We start from the raw sequence: 19,657 nt of genomic DNA, 5'->3' as shown, positions 1-19,657 counted from the left end.
AAGTGTTAGGGGAAGAAAATGCTAAATGGGAGACTTTTAAAAAATGTTTTTAGGGGCACCTGGGTGGCCCAGTGGGGTAAAGCCTCTGTCTTCGGCTCAGATTATGATCCCGGGGTCCTGGGATTGAGCCCGCATCAGGCTCTCTGCTCAGCAGGGAGCCTGCTTCCCCTTCTCCTCTCTCTGCCTGCCTCTCTGCCTACTTTGTGATCTCAAATAAATAAATCTTAAAAAAAAAATGTTTTTGTTAAGGGAGATTTTAAATACATACTGAAGTAGACAGAATGCTATAAAGAACCCCCATCTTCAACACGTACTGACTCACGGCCTATCCTGCTTCATCTGATACTCTCCCTCCCCTGTATCGTTTTGAAGCAAATTCAAAACGATAGAGGTGGTATCGTTTTGTTCTAACAAAAAAGTGGTATATTTGACTTGTAAATTTTTCAGTATACATCTCTACAAGGTAAGAATTTTAAAAACATAAAAAGTTAAAGTAATCATAATGCTTACTGTTATCACACCTGAGCAAAAATTCATTATAATTTCTTAATATCAGTATTAAGCGGGAGGTTTTTTCCTTCTTTAACAGGCGAAATAACAGTACACAGCAGGCATGAAAGTAACTTGACCGAAACTAGAAAACACCAGCCTGTCCATTAAGTGACCGCTTTTGAGGGAACCCGTGCTGACTCAGTGTGATTAGGGGTTCCAGCCCCAGCTCCACTGGTAATACCACCTCTCTGGGCTTTGGTTTCTCTCCACCAAGAAAAAGAATCTATTTCAGGGTTGTTGTCCAAGTTCAACAAAACAACCTGCTTAAAGTGACTGGCACAGTGCAGATATTAAGTACATCTTGCCTTCCTCTCTTCTTTTCTTTTTTAGATACAGTTCCATTCTTTCTTTAGATGACAGTTTGTGTTAGAAATGAAGGACATGTGTCAGATGATATGGCAGTGTAGTCAGACCACAGGTGTGGTCATGAAAACTCTTCAGTGGTGGGCCTACTGTCAGTCAGACGGGAGGCGATCAGCCTTGTGAGAGATGAAGTGTGTTAGGTTACATGTCTTCAGTTGAGCTTACCTTCTGAAAACACGTGCCACTGACTTTCTGGGAGGATGACTGTCACAGGTAGCCGACATGTTCATCTTTCTTACTTTGTTCACAGTTGTTTAGGTGCAGTCTTGTGATACCTCTGATACCTTTTTGATCCAACTGCTATGTCGGGAGTTATCAGATCTTGAAGGCCTTTCTGTTGGATTTTCAACCCCCACAAACTTCTTTCCCCCTCCTTTCCTCATCCAACGTTTTTCACTCCTGGAGATGAATAGGGCATAGATCCTGACCTCAAGGGAACTCAGTTGAAGTCTAGTGGTCACAGATAAATACTTCTAATGATCTATGGGAAGTGCTGATGGGTATCTATAAAATACTAAGGAAGGTGTCAAGACTTCCTGGAGGAGGTGACATTTAAGTGGAAGCCTGCAGGATGAATAGGGATTCTTCTGGTGGCATGGAGTTGCCATAAAGAAAGTTGTTCCAGGCAGAGGAAGAGCAGTCACAAAAGCACAGAGCTATGAAGATGGTGTGTCTCTTATCTGCCCAAGGCTGTGATAGAACACTTCCTGTTTTTAGCCCCTGCATTTTGTCACCCACTGGTGCCACAGACTTTCCCAGTAACCTCTTGTTTCTTCCCAGGACCCTCTCCCTGCCTCTCCCTCCCCATGTCATTCAGTGACACCAAGATTAAGAAATTGATACTAGTTTTAGATCTTTACAGGGCAATAACACTTTCATTTTACTCTGATTTTCATGTTAGACTTGACACTGGCCTTTCAAATGCCAAAGAGGCATTCTCTTTGGATACACACATATGGGTGGTTCTTTTAAAACTGGCAGTGTGTGTAGAGGTGCTCAGAATTGAAAGCATACAAGTACTCAACCTCTAAAAATTTGAAAACCTAAGGGCCTATTCAGAATCATATGAAGTATACTATCATTGGCAGTTTATTCTCAAAAATAGGACTAAGCACAACACTAAACAGATCAGAGCTTGGCCAAGAATCTTTACAAAGATGATGGTCATGCTCATGTGATTAAACTGTCAAATCGTTCATGATGCAGATAGCCCTATCACATAGGGACTGTTCGGGACTTAAGAGTTTCTGTCTATTTAGACACATCAAGGACCTATTGACATATTTTTTTCTTACTGATTGTTGTGATTTTTGTGTATGTGTGTATTTATTTTAGAAATCTAATAGAATTTCAAGGCTGTCAGATACCTACAGAAATCTTTTTTTTTTTTTTTTTAATTTATTTGACAACAGAGATCACAAGCAGGCAGAGAGGCAGGCAGAGAGAGAGGAGGAAGCAGGCTCCCTGCTGAGCAGGGAGCCCAATGTGGGGCTTGATCCCAGGACCCTGGGATCATGACCTGAGCTGAAGGCAGAGGCTTTAACCCACTGAGCCACTCAGGTGCCCCACCTACAGAAATCTTAATGCTCATTTATTTCTTTCTTTTTATGCATTTGAAATATTATTTTGTTCATTTTACTCCTGTTAAGTATCGAATCATACTGGTGATATTGTTAAGTCGTAATTACGTACTACCTCTTAATTTACCAAGAATTTCATTTTATACGGAACATGCTTCAGTTTAATAAATTTATTTTATAGAAATTTGCCATTACGGAACGTAAGAATTTGGAACCACGTTTGTTATACTTTAAGTGAAATGCCTTCTAGTTTATGTTTTCTGAGATGCCTCTGGGGCCTTCTTGCTGCTGGTGCTCATGCCCGTGCACCGTGGCTTCCTGGTCGAGTGCAGCTAGCTGAAGGTGGGGGTGCTGGGCAGTGAGGGGATGGGCCGCAGATCTAGCCTGTGTGGTAGATTCCTTTGGACTTGTTAAAACTTTTTACAGAAAACTTTATCAGCCACAAAGCTGCCTCTTTTGGCTTCAGCGTATTTTAAATCCAGAATTTACCACTGCCAACTGTACAACAGCCATCCACCTCCCTTGCTTTACTCATATGTGCTATTTACCTGGCCCCTTGTAGGTAGGGGCTGGGGAAGGGGATATAAACCACTGAAAGTTTAAAACAGCAGAGTAACCTTCAAATCATACATGTGGGGCAGTAAATAGCTTGTTTGTACTTCTCTTAAATATTTTCCCCACAGTCTTAAAGGTCAGATTTTATAGTGCTTTTAAGGGGTAGATCGGAGTAAGGGTGTAAGGAAGGCAGCTGTGTTGTGTAGGAAAACACACTGAACTTGAACTCAGACCGTCCTGAGTTTTCCTTTAAGCCTGGCCACGTGCTATATGTGTCACCTTCAATGAATCACTTGGCCTCTGTGAGGTTCACTCTCCTAAACTGGTTACCATTAGCGATGCTGTGCATGCCCACAGCAGGGCCGTGGGGGAGAGGACGGACCTCACGGGGTCAGGGGTGTCAGGCCGACTCTCAGCCCTTGTCTGCTAACTGGGTAATAAGTGAATGTTAGGGCCACACTTCATTTTTAGTTTGAGTCCTGCCCTTCAAATGCCTGGAGGTACTTTTCTGAACCATATTTATTATTCATCTCGACTTTGTGGGAAATTTAACTGAACCCCTATTGACGTATCTGCAGCCCAATGCTGAACATTTCCTTTGTGGTAAATACTATCTTTGTATTTAGACACATACTCATTCCGCAGAGACTTAAGGACCGCCCTCTGTGCTGCGTGTTGTGCTTGGAACTGCAGGGAAGCAGCTCAGTCCTGCTTGCTTGCTTCCTAATCCCACTGAAGGGGAAGCCAGAGGACAGGGCCCTGTGTAACTTCAGGCCACGTGGGTGGTATGCAGAAGTGCTTTTAAGTTGAGAGCAAAGCGAAAATTAGCCTGAGTTGTCCTTGACAGAAAAACTTTCATGGAAAAGATGAAAGTTCAACGGACCCTTCAAGGCTGGGGTTATGTATGTTTGGAATGAGTACAAAGGGCATTAGGAGGAAGCTAGAGTGAGCAGTGGTCAAAGGACAGAGCAGGCCACCGACTTAGTTAATCATTCTTTCCTTCTGGAAACACTTTGGTCTTCATCAGCCATAGTTGTAGGTTTCTTCCTACCTTTTAAATTTTATTTTACTTATTTTTTAATCCCTAACTCCATGTGGCAGGTGCTTTAGAGTAGGGCTTTATGATACTAGATGCCAGCCATCACAAATAGAGTCCTTTGTACCTTTGTGTCCTTTTTGTTCAGCTGGGGAAGTAGGAAGATGGAGGTTTGCTGTGTCAGGAGCTGTCATTGCCCCTGAAGCTTTTAACTCTGCTGCTCTGTGGGGCCCTGTCTATAAACTTGCTATCTCCAGCCTTAGCATCCATCTCCAGGACACTCGGAAGAAGGAGTATTTGTTTATAAAATTTTAGATATAAGACATATCAGGAAAGGAATTGGCCTTTATTGAGCACATGCTGTGTAGTTACTAGACATGCATTACCTCATTTAACCTCAAGGCTCCTTTGAGATTATCTCTTCTAACAACTTAGATCATATCACAACACTTAGAGGAAGAAGGAACTGTCAATGGGAGACTAAGGCCCAGGAATGTGGGTGACTTTGGGCAAGTTAACCAACAAGTTAGTGATGACAGGTGATCCTTGAACAACTTGGGATTGAATTGTGTAGGCCCACTTCTATGTGGATTTTACTTTGATGAATACAATACAATCCTATAAATGGATTTTCTCTTCCTTATGATTTTCTTAGTAACATTTTTTCTCTAGCTTGCTTTCTGGTGAGGATACAGTTTATAATAGATACAACATATGAAATATGTGTTAACCAACTGTTTATGCTATTGGTAAGGCTTCTGGTCAACAGGCCACTAAGAGTTAAGTTTTGGGGGAGTCAAAAGTTATATAAGGATTTTCGACTGGGAGGGTGTCGCCACCCCTCACCTCCGTATTGTTCAAGGCTCAACTACATGTGAGAATCCAAAACCGAAGTGTTCAGTTTGTAGCTTCAGAATTTGTCTGCAACCTCTATTCCATAGTCTATTAATTTAAAATTTTATTGCAGACAAGTGTGACATATCTCTCTATATAAACTCTTTATGTTCTTTTGATTCTAGATTTCACACATTGGCAAACTGAGAGATTTTCTTCTGGAACATAGGAAAGATTATATTAATGCTTATAGGTAAGTGCGTATTTTTTTTTACCGTGTCTTTGGTGACTGAATTCTTTCCCATACCTGTATTCCATTTGAGCTTCTGTCCTTACTTTGTACTTACTAACTCAGAGTTGACTTGAGGAGGATCAGTTTGGCTTTGGCATCTGCAAGTAGGTGGGAGCCCCTGTATCCAGGGAAGGCTCTGCTAGCCCGCATGTCCTTGGGGTCACGACATCCTTCTGTGCTGATGTTCCCATGTTTGTCTCTCTTTAGGTACCACAGACATTGTGAAACACATAGACATGGATGAGACAGTTTCTCAGTACATGTTTATCGAGCAAACAATAGAGCGATGCAAGTCATGTAAACACACGTGACAAGAATCCTTGCATCTAGGGAGGGTTTGGTTAGGTTGGTTTTTCAAAAGAGGAAAGCATTTTGATCAAGACTTCCAAAGTGGGTTCTGGAATAGACCCCAGCTTTCAGCAGATGCAGGAGCATTACAGGGCAGACGCCTTGTCCCATGGTTGCCTGAGCTCCACTGGCACCTGGTGATGGTATAGCCTACCATGGGACTGCACTCCAAGTGTCCTATGTGAATTAATGGGAAGGTTGGGTGGGACATGTGAAATGTCATCAATGGCAGCTTTATGCTTCTGAGTGTATTTCATTGTATAATTTTGGAATGTAGTAAATCACTCTTAGTGCCTAGTACCAAGAAGACCTTATTTAAGTTCTCAGTTAAAATACTAGCTCAACACTAGATGGCAGTGTAAACTTTATTTCCAGAGGTGTACATGGATATCAAGTGTATAGTCCATAAAAATGGAAGCTGTAGTCATTTTGGAAAGCTTAACAAAACTGGCCTAAACCTCTTGGTCCAGCTCCTTTCTGTTTATCTTATGTAAGTGTTTGTAGAGGCCTTTCACGGAAAGCCTGTTCACTTCCCTTTGCCTTCAATAGGCATCCAACAAGGCGAATGTTTTAAATGTTCATGTCCTTCAGGCCACCCCACTCCCTTATTGGCCTTGTGAACCTGAGAGAATCAGTCTGTAAAACCCAACATCGTCTCTAAACCAGGGGTTAACCAACCACCTCCTGGAGGCCAAGTCCCCCCTGCCACCTGTTTCGTACAGCCCGTGAGCTGAGAATAGCATTTGAACGGCTGGGGGAAAAGAACAAGATTTCACCCCATATGAAAATCAAATGAAATGCCCATCTGAGTGTCTCTAAATAAAGTTTACTGGAACACCACCAAACCCATTCATTTATGTGTTACCTTTGGCTGCTTTTGCACTATAGCAGCAGAATTAAATGACTGTGACAGACTACGTGGCCTGCAAAGTCGAATGTATTTACTCTCAGGCCCTTTTCAAAAAAAATTTGTGGAGTCCTGCTCTAAACAGAGGGTTTGATGACCCCTCACTAGCTCGTTGAGAGATTCACATAAGACAGCATCATTGAAATGCAGTGCATTTCCACGCATTTATAAGATTATCATATAAGGCTGCTGTTACAGAACAGTAGTAGTTTTAAACTTGTGATTACAATGGTGATACTAAGGCGTTTATTTCTCCTCAGCTCCCACACACTGTGTGTCCTGGTTCACAGATCACTCCAAGTCCTCTCCCCGATGTCACTCGTGACAGCTGGCCGCTGGCCCAGGGTTTTCTCTTTCCCAGGTACTGGCAGCAGACGCTCAGACTGATGCTCGGGATCCAGGGCTGATCCTGCTCTGCCACTTATTGGTCATGTGTCTTGAGCGTCAGATAGAACTCTAGCTCCCGGGGCTTTCTTGGTCTTGACGAATCCATTACCTCATTATAGAAACTCAGCCTTACTGCTTTTCCTAGTGGCAGCTGTTCATTGCCAGCTCATGCATTCTGCATCCACTCCTGCCGCTCTTATGGTCCCTTTGACAGAGCAGGGGCCCGGGGCCGGTGGTGGTGGGGGGTCAGTCACACCTAAGTTCAGCCCCATTCCTGCCAGGTCATGTGAGTGCCAAGAGCTCACTTCCCGTCTCGTGCTTGTTCTCTTTTTTCCATGTGGATGACGGTCTCCTGAGGATTAGACGTGCTTTGTGCAAGTTCCTGACACACAGAAGTCCCTTGGTGAAGGGTAACTGGACTGGAACCCCATGTGACCTAGGATGAAGTTAGAGGGGTGGGCAGTTAAAAAGAACACGCCTCTTCTTTCTGCCGGCGATTGGTGGGAGGGAGGGAGGAAGGTAGGTGGGTGGGATACAAGGTCAGGTCAACATGGTGGAGGTGAAGAGTGATCAGCTTGATCACTGGTAAAATACAGAGTAACAGGCAGAGCTTAGGTCTGGGAGTGGGCGGCCTTATTGAAGGCTCCGGAATTAGACTCACTGAGCCATTGCTGCCACTGAACAGTCGCAGTCCCTGGGGGCAGGCCCCTTTCTGGCACAGGAGAGGGAGGACGACAGCAGAGCTTCTGCTGTCTATAAGCAGGCAGATCCCAAAGAGGAGAGAGCAAGGAGCTGTGGCTAGGTGCATGCGTGTGTCCCTGCCCGTGCCTGGGTCCTTCTGCCATCTTAACGATCAGAGAAAGAAGTCCCCTTCTCCCCTGCCAGGAGGCTAAGGAAGGCAGTTGGGGGTCACACCAGGGGAGCTGATCCATACAGAAACATGAGGACTAGGGAGCAGGCTTCCCCTCAGCGACCTGCATTCTCTGGATGGAGAAGGGCTGTCCTTCTTGGCTCCCATCATGTTCTCCTCTGGACAGTGGTGGTCTGCAGCCTGCTTCTTGACTGCTCCTGCCTCCCAGTGCTGTGTGCTGGCCTTGGCCGGGAACATTTTGGACGGAGTACGAACATGGAATTGAAAGAAAAATTGCCTTCAGACCCATAAAGCTATGTAAGTTTGACATAATTAGGAAGCTGTAATTTTTTCCATAATGTAGAGCTCAGACTTTATTGACCCATTTAATTTTTTTTAGTAATGACATTTTACTAGAGCAGAACAGCACGCAACGGAGGTAGCCTCTGGCTGGATATCTTGAATGATTTTAATTAAAAATAATGTCTCCACTTTTGGTGGATGTACCTTTTCTGCAATGCCTTGGCAACAAAACAATACCACTTGGGGGGAAAATTTCTTTGGTTTCTGTTTTTACTAATAGAATAACCATACTGTCAATTTCGAGCTTTAAAGGTTAATGTATAATGTTCCTAAAGGAACATCACCTTTTAATTGAGTGATCGGTTTTGTCAAATTAACCTTTAGACCTTTTCAGTTTCACTGGGCTGAGTTTCCATTAAATCAAAATATAGAGTAAAAGGATGTTAATCTAATATTCTTGGAATTAGTCATTTATAGGTCCCTTCCACCCACGGGGCGTGTGTTCACTTGGAAGTGAGTACCTTTCTTGTTTACTTGTCCCTGACCCCTCTTGCCTCCATTCTGATGAGACCATTTCTAGTAGGAAGGAGCACAAGACTGGAGGCCTCCCCCTCCTTCCTGCTCTCTCTCCTCTGCTCTGCCTAGGGGGTTGGGGAGGAGGGACAGAGCATATGCCCTATGTAGGGCATGTTCTCTAAGCATTACCTGGCATTACCATGTGAAGCCAAACTAGGTAAGCAGACACAATGCTGGGGTGTATTGGGATAGGGAAACACTCACCTCTCATTCTTCCACAATCCGAGAATCGTGGGTCTGATCTGTGGGTCTGTGGGTCCTCACTACCCACTGAGGTTAGGGCCATCTATTTTCCAAGAACCCAGGGGCTTCCTTCTGTCATTCCAGCTCTCCCCCAGAAAATGAGGAGCTGGGATTGGGGGCTAGGAAGGTGCCATATCCACAGGAGACTTCCCTTGTGACTGGGACTGAGAACCCCAAGCTTACTCCTCCCTTTTCTCTCAGGAGGGGCTGTCATCAAGATGGAGGCAATGGCCGGGGCACCTGGGTGACTCAGGGAGCCTGCTTCCTCCTCTCTCTCTGCCTGGCTCTCTGCCTACTTGTGATCTCTGTCTGTCAAATAAATAAATAAAATCTTAAAAAAAAAAAAAAAGATGGAGGCAATGGGTTTTCCAGGGAAGGCTCTGGAAGAGCTCTGCAAGGGGGTCTGTAGGGTCTGGGGGGGTGGGATAAAATCTGCTGGGGAGTGGCCTTATAAGGAGCACAGTTGCAGCTGGTATCAGGCCTGTCCTACATGTGCTCAGTCAGGCCATTCAGAAAGCTTTTGATTGTGATGTACTGATTTATCAGCCTGCCAGATCCTATGCCTTGCTCTTGATGAGGTGGATATGGCAATGAACAGACAAAAGTCCTTGCCTTCATGGAACTTACATTTGACAAGAAAGAAGAGTAAACTGTGTAGAGTGTTAGAGGTCAGTAAGTGCTTTTAGGAGGAGGGGGCAGGGGAAGTGGCTCGCATATGTCCAGAATCAGTCTTATGAAAAGGTAGGTTAGGAAAGGCCTCATTAAGAGGCGGACATTCAGTAAATACCTAAAAGAAGTAAAGGATCAGTTTATATAGATATCTGGGGAAGGAACATCCCAGAAGAAGGCAGCCGGCAAGTATAAAGATCCTGATGTAGGAGCATGTTTGGGACATCACAGGAGCAGTGAGGGGTCTGGTGTGATGAGGGCAGGAGGGTTGGGGTTGATGAAGGTGAGCTCAGAGAGATAGCAGGAACCACATCTTGTGGGTTGTCTTAAGGATCTTGTGTTTGCGAGAACCTTGGTTTTTATCGTGGCTAGGAAGCCACTGGAAGGTCTTATATGGAGGAGCGATAGGACGCAACTTACTTTTTAACAGGAGCAGTATGGCTGGTATGTTAGGACATAGGACCGTGCTGGAGCAGCAGACATGCTAGGAGACCACAGTTAAGTCCAGGTGAGGGATGGCAGTGCCATTAACCAGAGACATAGCCATGAGTGTAATAGCATGAGGTCAGATTCTGGAAATATTCTGAAGGTAGGGCCAAAGAGATTTGCTGATGGGTTAGGCAGGAATTGGGAGAGAAACAGAGGGGTCAGGAGGACTTGAGGTGTGGGTCCTGAGCAGATGGAAGGAACAGAAGTTTGAGGAGAGCAGGCCAGGGCTCAGTTGAGGGCATATTCACAAGGTGAATTCGACAACCAAGCGGAGGTGTTGATCAAGCAATAAGATTTGGATCTCAAGTTCTAGGAGAGGTTCAGACTGAGTTACAAGATTGAGACTTGTAAGCATAAAGCTGGTATTTGTGCTGCTAAAGCCACAAGACCAGACTGACTCACCCAGGGAACAGTGTTGACCCTGAAGAGATTCAGGGGCTGAACCATGAATTGTCCATCTATAAGTCTTCGGGGGGCTAGGAGGGGTCCATAAAAAGCCTGAAAATGAGCAGCAGGTGCGGTCGGAGGAAAATTAGGAGAGTGGAGTCGTGAAGGGCACAGGAAGAACACAGGCCAGGGAGGGGATGCCATTGGCTCCATCCTCTGTGTGCCAAGTGACTGGGTAAGGGCTGATCTGGCATGGGGGCCTTGAGGGCCCCTGCGAGTGAGGACAGCTGTGGAGTCGGGGCCCCCAGGAGTGAGGAGAGCAGTGGAGTGGGGAGAATAAAGCTTATTTGGATTGGGATCAGGAAACAGTGGTCAGGACAATGGAGACCGGGGTGCAAACCTGTTAGAGAAGTTTTACCCAGATGAAGGGAGAGATTAGCAGTAGCTGGTAGGAGACATAGAGTTGAAGTGTTTGGTTTGGGTCGTGTTGGGAGATAAAACACCATGTTTGCTGGGAAAGATCCAGTAGACAGGGGAAGAGTGCCCTGAGTGACCAATACACATAGTGCTCACTGCACACCCACACTGTCTGGACACCGTGTACACTGCTTCTTCAAAGGTCGGTGGCGCAGGGGAGACACGGAGCACTGTGGGGGCCGAGCTGGTGCCAGGTGAAGGGGCCGAGCTGGAGATGGGTTTGCACTCATGTGAGGCAGAGAGAAGGCAGTGTCTGCGGGCCCAGAGGAAGATGGGAGAGAGCCTAGGAGCAAGCTCAGAAAGCAGGAAGCGGTTACCCCTCATCCTGGCAGTTGGAAGAGTGCACAGGGAAGAGAAGAACAGCAGGCCGGAAGCATGGGAAGGCACGTGCAGCGGGGACATGCAGCACACTTGCCAAGCCCCATTTGGGGACCACCTGAGTTGAGTCATTATGATACAGCCAATGTTTTGATCTCTGTCTGTCCGATTGCTACTTGTTCCTAAGCTCAGCCAAACAGTGAGGGATTAGCTGTTGGTCCTCCAGCTGCCACCCCTCCCCTTCATCTCAGGCTCTGACTCCAACAGTTCCCCCCAGCATGGCTTCCCACTTCTGGCCTCCTCTCCTTCCCGGAGCCAGACTTTGACGAGTGGCCCTCTGGAGATTAGGATTAAAATGGTCAGATCAATTCAGCAAGATCCACGCAAGCAAGCATTTCTTGAGTGCCCATCCCGTGACAGCAGTCTGTTTCTGGGGTTTCAGAGGGGACCTCTGTCTTCCTGTGGTTCAGTTTGTTAGGTCTCCGGCCTGCCTCGGTTCGTGGCGGTGGCACTGTGTCTCACAGTGACACCCCTTTCTCCTAGATCCTAGATCCTAGAACTTCAGAAAGCCATCCTTTGTTACTTAAAATCTCCTTTAGTATCCCAGATTTTATCACCAAACGGTTCTAAAAGTCCATTTGCCCTGGTTTCTTTTTTCAAAACAGTGTCGGTCATGGAACATTTGGTCTCCAGAGCGTTACTTCTGTCCTTCTACACTGCATTGTAAGGATGAGCATTATTCGTGGTTTCTTTCTTTTATATTTCCAGCTCTTTTTCTCTTCCTTCTGTGTTCCTTGTTTCTATCCATGTCTGCTGCTCATCCAGGCCCCAGATCCCAGGATCTGATGACGCTGGGTTGTTCCTGACAGTTTTACCTCTCAGATCCATCTCCTCTTTCCCGTCCTTGCCACCACCCACACTCTGCCATTGCTCCTTTCTTAAATTTCAGTCCAACAGAAATGCACTAGCACCTCCCTCTTACACAGCGCTAAGGAGACAGAGATGAGTAAGGCAGGCTTCTCTGCCTTGTTTGGTAACCTATTACCCGAGCTTTCCCCCTCTCCTCCATCTAACGAGATATTGCCGTATTCATCTTCATCAAGCCCAGCCCTTCCAATGGCTACAGAATGAAACTTCGACTAGTGCTGGAGGCCCACCAAAAACTCATTGCTCCACCTGGCCTGGGTTCCAGCCCGATGGAACCACTGACTGTTCTCCAGACAGACTTGCTCTCTCCTGATTCCATTCTGTTATTTCCTGAGAGTGTCCACGCTTGTCTCCCCATGGCCACATCCTGCCTTTCAAGATTGGGTTCATAGGTCACCTTCCTTTCCACCAACTAGTGGGGAAAAAGCATCCTCTCCCCTGAACTCTATTACCTTTTTGACATGAGAGGTCCCTGGGGTGGTGGTTAAGAACGTAGACTCCAGAGCCAGGATGCGTTAGTTTGAATTACAGTTAGACTAATTACTAGCTGTCTAACCTTGGCAAGTTACTTAACCTCTCTATGCCTCAATTGGTTTCTATGTAAAATGAGAATTGTAAATAGTACCCACCTCGTGGAGTTTTGAGAATTAAATGGGTATGTGACACACTTAGCACAGTGAGTAGTATTAATGCACAGGAGGCTTTATGTAACCTTTAGCTTGTGATGTAAAAACGTACACATAAGGCTGTGAGTGTTACCTATTGTGATGTTGTTCATGGAGAACAGGGTCTATATTCATATCTGTAGCCTAGATATCAGCAGGGTAATCTGTGGTGTGTGTCAGGCATGTACTGTGGACAGGGTCATGTCCTTGCCCTGGTGTAATATTTAGAGCAAAAATAAGATTGTGGCCTTCAACTTTTGCCCATGCCTTTTCAGTAACCTTTGAAAGGGAGTAGAATCATTTACACTGGGCACCTGGGTGGCTCAGTCGGCTAAGTGTCTGACTCTTGACTTCTCCTCGGGTCATGATCTCAGGATCATGAGATTGAGACCTGTGTTGGGCTTCACACTCAACGGCAAGTCTGCTCAAGATTCTCTCTCTCCCTCTGCCCACCCCCATCCACCATACCCCTATATACAAGCTCTTTCTTTCTCTCTCTCAAATCATTTAAAAAAATCATTTACACTATTCTATCTATTCTCTATCTTTAGGAGGCACCTAACTGCATATTCAAGTAATAGGCATGGTGTCAGTGGTATTTTGTAATTTCGAACTTGCCCCTTTATACTGATCATATAATTAAAAAAAAAATTTCCTTCGAATTTTTGAACCAGTCAATAAACTTACTGCCCATTTTTTTCCTCCCTTTTTCTTAAAGTGAATTGACTAATCTAGACCTATACCTAACTTGGTCTCCTTTAATTGGATCTAATATTTTGGTAAATTGGGGTCTATAATAAAATTATCCGTCTGTAAGTCATAAAGGAAATAAAATTAAAGTTTGATGAATTTCTGTATGCATGTCCGATGAGAATATATTTTTTGGAATTTATTTGCCAGATAGTTAACCTTTTCAAAACAGTAATAATTCTGTTTTTGTGATAGTTAATTTGGGGCTATGTCATAGGCAGGGCTTCATTACTTTTGATGAATGTGTTTCAAAGGCCCATTATACAGCTGGTGCTGTTTTTAAATCCTCACAGAAAAATGAGAGTTTGAACTCTCTTTCAAGTTGCTCCATCTCTTCATCTGTCATGTCCTAAACTTCCTGTGCTATCCTTGACCTGATGCCTGAACGTCTATCCTTCCACACCTTTGCCTGCCGTGCTCTGGACCTTCGTCTCTCCTCTTTCCCTTCTCAGCCAGCCAGTCCTTGTTGCTAAAGACAGCTTCCTCAGATACACCATGCCTGCACCCAACACCACCCAGGTTCTGCTTCCATCTACCCCCAGGCTAGCCCCATGGAAAATGCAGACTTTCTGAGGTCCTCCAGTGGCTATGCCAGCCGTCCCCAGCTTCTGTACCTCGTGGGCTCCTCTACAGTTGATAATGGAGTATTTGTATGATTGTTGGATTTGGGGGAAACCTATTAATACTGGAGAAATAGCTGTTGTAGCTTCAGTACAATTTTAAAGAAATGTATATTTATCACAATAGCATTTACATTCCCTTGAAAACTAGAGCAGACTTGCACTAGATGTTCAGTGTGGAGACGCTGACTGTGCACAGGTAGCATGCTGCCCCTTGCAGTGATGCAAAGCCCTGAGAATGCCATGGTCCAGCTGTCCAGTGTGCGGGGAGCACCTGGTGCACTCCCGTTTTCCCTTTCACACTCTGGACGATCCTCGTGTGGCCCATGCATTGTATGGTCATTCCAACAGTGACCTGCAGGTGGGCATTTGTAGTAGGTCTTTTCCCACTGTCCCTTGTCCCCTGCATGCACTGACCTCTCACCCCCTGGTCCCCCGTCCACTCGCAGACCAACACTGTCCCCCACAGTTCCTTGTGCTCCTTGATTCTATGTCAACACCCCCATGGTTTGGTACCTGCCCTCTGCGGGGATCAGAAATAAGCCTTGTTCCAATTGTGGACCCCCAGTCCCTGCCACGGTGCCTGCCGTATGGGGGTTTAGTATAGAGGTAAATGAGTGGATGAATTGCAAGGATTAAATGAGTCCATGAAATACGTACCAGGCATTGAGAGTAGTGTCTGGTGGAAGCGACAAGCTCAGCTACTATTAGGACCCTGCTGTGTGCTGGACAGCATTTTCGGTTTGGGGAAACAAAGGGAAAATGACAGAATCCCTGCTCTCCTGCAGCTTACGTGCTCCTGGGAGGAGATCCAACATCCATATTTCAGGGAGTGGTAAGTGCTGGAAGGAGAATGAGGCAGAGCGAGGGACAGACGGCAGTAGAGGAGTGCCCTAGACCCTGTATCACAAAGCAGGGTGGAAGGGGCCTTTGGATCTCAGTCACAGTAATGTGCTGTCTGGCACAGGCACTGAGGAATCAGTGACAGTGGTCTGTGCAGGGGGAGAGTGCAGGGCGTGGTCAGGGAAGCTGGCTGTGGTCTGAGATCCGAATGCGGTGGAAGCGTGTTGACATCTGTTGGAAGAACAGCTGCTGGATGGCATTCCAGGCTGCAGCAGGGTCAGGAGTGGGTGTGGCCAATCGTGGGCAGCTGAGCAGCCGTGTGGTTGGGGTGCAGGGTAGGAGCGTGAGTATCAGGAAGTAGGTCACATGTTGAGTTGGTACTTTGTGTTTTATTCTCAGGGAGGATGAGTGGCTGGCAGGGCTAGTAGATTGAAACAGAATGAGTTGAGTCTGTACCTTTTCTGAGGTCCCTTTTAACTTGATATTTTGTGATTTTAAATTCCCATTACAACGTCCATTGTGTTTAATTAGGCTCATTAGAATCACTGTTAATAACAGTGCTGCCACACCTGCCTACCTGTCAGGAAGAGGAGCAGGCACTCTAAACCTAGTATCTTGAGCTTCACAGTGCTGCGTTCGTGTAGGTGAGCACCCTCCCTAGCTCACGTTTTCTAACTTAACATCAGGGAAATGAAATGTTTCCAAAAGCTCTTTTATTGTGGGTCGTGAGGATTGCTAGTCAACGTGGAAAAAATGGCAGCCTGAATCAGCTTCCCACACATGTCTCAAGGCTCCCGATAGCAGCCCCCGTGATTCTCCCTGTGGCTCGCAGGGTGTTCTCCTGTCCTCGTGTGGCATGGGACATTTCACTGGCGGCCCTGTGGCTCTTGGAGCCGAAGCCCACACTCCCGCTCAGGCCCATGCCGCCATGCCCAGCCCCACTGCCCACTCACGGCCTCCGTGTCCATCACCTCCACTATGTAGAACGCACCCCCATCTCCTGGCTTGGCCAGTTCGTCTTCACCCAGCCTCGGCTTAATGTCATGTTGATAGGGAAGCTTTCTCTTCCCTTCACAACCCATCCAGACAACATCTGTGGTCATTTGTGGCTGCTTCAAAATTTTGTCCCCCGCCCCACTTTTTTTTTTATTAGCCACATCATGTCTGAATATGGAAGGATGACAGACACAGAACGAGACCAGATAGACCAGGACGCTCAGACGTTCATGAGGACCTGCTCTGAAGCGATTCAGCAGCTGAGAACTCAAGGTGAGGTGCTCTGAGTGGTACAGTCCGCCCGCCGGGACTTTGTGAAGCCTCAGCCAGTATTCACAGGGCGTGCCCAGCTAAGGGCTCTCCAGTGTTATTGTTCAGGTTTAGGTTTCAAAACTTTAAAATTCCTCTTTTCTTGATCAGCCATGAAAGTAATGAAAAGGCCGTGATTCAGGTTAAACAGTGGGAGGAGGGAGGTGAGGAGGACCTCTCCACTCACAGACATCTCCTAAGGGCCAGAGTGGACAGCTTCTGCGCGCCCCTGTGCTCTGTGGGGCATTTAGGGGGTCAGTGGTCAATGGCGTGTGGACAGGGACCCAAGAGGGCATTCTCAGCTCTCTACTTGGAGTAGGAAACTTCCAGAGCAGACTGTCACGCTGAAGAGGAGGGCGCTGGAGCCGTGGGTGCTTTGGTTTGGTGCACCCCTGCCCCAGCTCCACCACCTTCTACCCACACAGCTTTGGGCAAGGCACTCTGTTGTTGTGCATCTTGGTTTGTCTGTAGTGGAGACAGTTCTAGGGTGTATCTCTTGGGGTTGTTAGGAGAATCCAGTTGAGTTCAGCACATGCTTAGCACTGTGGCTGGCTCCTGGGTTCTCAGTAGCACGTCGTCTTCACTGATGTTTCATTCTCACGGGGGCAGTGAGACAGCCTCCCTAGTCGTGTATCTTCCTTGGCCCTTCTGTGATGTGCTGAGGCAGGTTCCATTAAATAGCACAGAGCTCAAAGTGGCCAGAGGTTGCTGAATTCTTGACGTCGATTTCTATTAGGAAGCCTCCATCATAGCCCTGATGGGCCACTCAGAGTCTGATGAAAGCTATGGACGTTCTTGCCAGAGAAACACACATCCTCACAGAATTTTGTGTATAGTCGCTCATGTGAATGAATCTCAGGTTAAGCAGCCCAATAGTAAAAACATGATTCATGTCTCCTACCCTTAAGGGCCTAAACATTCATTGAAATAATCTAGAAGTACATGATTATGAATAAACCAGCAACTAAGTACCAAACCATGGGCTTCTTATTGACTCTGAACCTGGTTAGCTTCTCTGTGTGTAAAAACTTGGCCTCCAGCTTGCCTTTTGCTTTAGCAGTCATATGTGTCACGTCTCTGCGGAGCACCTGCATGTGGGAGGCACTCAGTCTCAGGAAATGAGAGCTGTCCTACCAAAATAAATGACACAGACCTGAAGCAGACATGATAGTTCGCAGAAGCCAGGCATCCTTATAGCTAGGAGAGTCAAGGAGGGTTTTGTGGAGAAGGAAGGTTTGGAATGGGAGTGGCTGAGGGGCGAAGACAGAATGTTCTAGACTGAAAACAGCCCAGACAGGTGGGGTAGTGTGGGGCTTGAGTGCGATTTAAACATGTTACTTGAAGGTCAGCTTGAGCATTGGATGCTGGTATTACAAATGGGGTCAGCTCTCAAGAAGTGGGGCACGTCAGGTACCATCCCTGCGTGTTGTAGTAAACCATAAATTCTTTGACTGTAGTTTTTCCAAATCTTTTATTCTTGCGAAGCCCAATAAATCTTCCTCTTCTAAAAATGTAATGTCACTTGATGCAGACTTTTCTTATCGCTGTATTTTTGCAAACACTTTCCATACAGAAACTGTTCTGAGGAAGCTGATGAATTGTTCCCTGTGTAGTCGAGTGCAGAGACCTGACTGCTGTCCTTTTCTCTTCCAGCCCACAAGGAGATACACTCCCAGCAAGTGAAGGAGCACAGGAGCGCGGTTCTGGATTTCGTTGAAGATTACTTAAAAAGTATTTCATTTTATCTTAAAGGTTGAATGTGGCATTTCACCATAGACGTGATGCAAAATTTAGCTGTGCTAGCCGAAGACTGTAGTGTCTCCTTATACTTAATGACACCTTTACCTGCGAAATGGTTTTAAATGGTCTCTGTTCTGGTGTTTTCCCTACAACAGGAGTATGTAAACTTTACTCAGAACAGAGAGCCATCCGAGTTAAACGAGTGGTGGATAAGAAAAGACTGTAAGTATTGTCTCGGCTGGGGTTCCTTAATTAATGATAGTTGTGATAGCAACTCTTATGTTTGTAGAATCCTTATGCTTTGCAACATACAGTGCTTGGATATCTTCACTAAATGCTATAACTAGTGCTTACGGAGCCCTGACTGTTGTGTCAGGCAGTGTCCTAGATTCGTGATTTCACTCCGCACCACCTGCCCCGTGGGGCAGGTACCATTCTTATCCTCATTTTCCAGAGGGGAAGGCTGCCACTGGTGAAGCTGGGTAACTCACCCAAGGTCCCACAGCCAGGAAGTGGCAGAACCGTCCTTTGAGCCCAGGCTGTTTGTTCATTCAGAATCCATGCTCTGGCCCATCTTGTGGTAACAGTCCTGTGTGGCTGGTACATTTTTTAGCCATCGTATGTCTTTCTCTTTGTCCCGGTGCCTCTCCTTGCTCTCTCGAAGCCCTTTCCTGAGGCGGGAGCCCAGCAGCCAGTGCGCCCCTGTGAGGCATTCCCTAGGTCATCAGTGCGCACCTCCCTTCTAACAGAGCACTTGATGCCACGTGCTCTTAGGAACCCCCTTATGCAAGTGAGGAGTTAAAGCCCCCAGGGGGTTAAATGACTTGCGCAAGGCCACAAAGCTAGGAAGCATCAGTGCTAGCCTTTAGTATCTCCTGTGGCATGGGTCTGTTCCCCAGCCTGTCCTCCCCAAAGGGGTGCATGCCAGCTTCTAGAGCACAGGGACTCGAAGCTGCTTCCCTTGCAGCTGGTCACCCAGCCTGAGCTAGGAGTCTTAAAGTGAGCAGGCAGTGCTAAGTCCCAGCTTCAACTCTTGACCACTTCTAAACTGGCCTTGAACTATTTTAGGGCATACTTGGAGAAGGTAACAGAACATACTGCGTGGGGACAAATTTTCTTAATTCTGGTTATGCCGAGACCCTCAGTATGGTCCTGGGTTAGGGGGCGTGCTAGGAGGACTTGCGGAACTTGTGGCTGGGATTTGTCACAGTGAAGAGGTGCAGAGCAAATGGCAAAGGGAACAGGTGATGTGTAGAGGAAACTGGGAGTGGGCTTCCAAGAGTCCCCTTCAGTGGAGTCACACAGCATGAGGCTTGTGACAACTCGTGAGAAATGCCCGCTGGGGAAGCTCACTGGAAACTCACCGGCCAGGGATCTCACTGGGGGCTGTTTACAGAGGCCTTTCCTGGTTGGCACACGCCCAAATTCCAGACTCGCAGCAGGAAGGCAGATGTTTCTGCAAACACCACACTGTCCATACAGCAGTTCAGGCACAGGGAACCCCTCAGCAGTTAGGGCTATGGGAACCCTCCCAAAGCCCCAGTTCCCAGACACCGGCCCAGGGCTGAGCCTGCACATAGGCCTTGCCCAGGAGGGCAGTCTCAGGCCTGCTGTGTTAACTCTTCTGTGCACTGGTGAGGC

The 19,657-nt window shown here is 46.7% G+C and overlaps 1 protein-coding gene across 2 annotated transcripts in view; it reads left to right on the top strand.

The window, feature by feature from the left end:
• Positions 1–19,657, top strand: part of STX18 (syntaxin 18) — a 117,859-nt gene that overhangs the window by 65,574 nt on the left and 32,628 nt on the right. For both annotated transcript variants that reach the window (XM_082728539.1, XM_082728540.1), the window contains exons 2-5: positions 5,106–5,173; positions 16,125–16,240; positions 17,930–18,007; positions 18,172–18,238. In XM_082728539.1, coding sequence (XP_082584665.1) covers positions 5,106–5,173; positions 16,125–16,240; positions 17,930–18,007; positions 18,172–18,238 — 329 coding nt within the window. The remainder of the gene's footprint in view (positions 1–5,105; positions 5,174–16,124; positions 16,241–17,929; positions 18,008–18,171; positions 18,239–19,657) is intronic.

Source organism: Mustela nivalis, assembly GCF_964662115.1.
Source record: "Mustela nivalis genome assembly, chromosome: 4".
In the NCBI taxonomy this organism is placed as follows: Eukaryota; Metazoa; Chordata; class Mammalia; order Carnivora; family Mustelidae; genus Mustela; species Mustela nivalis.
This window is presented reverse-complemented; position numbering and strand designations above follow the sequence as displayed.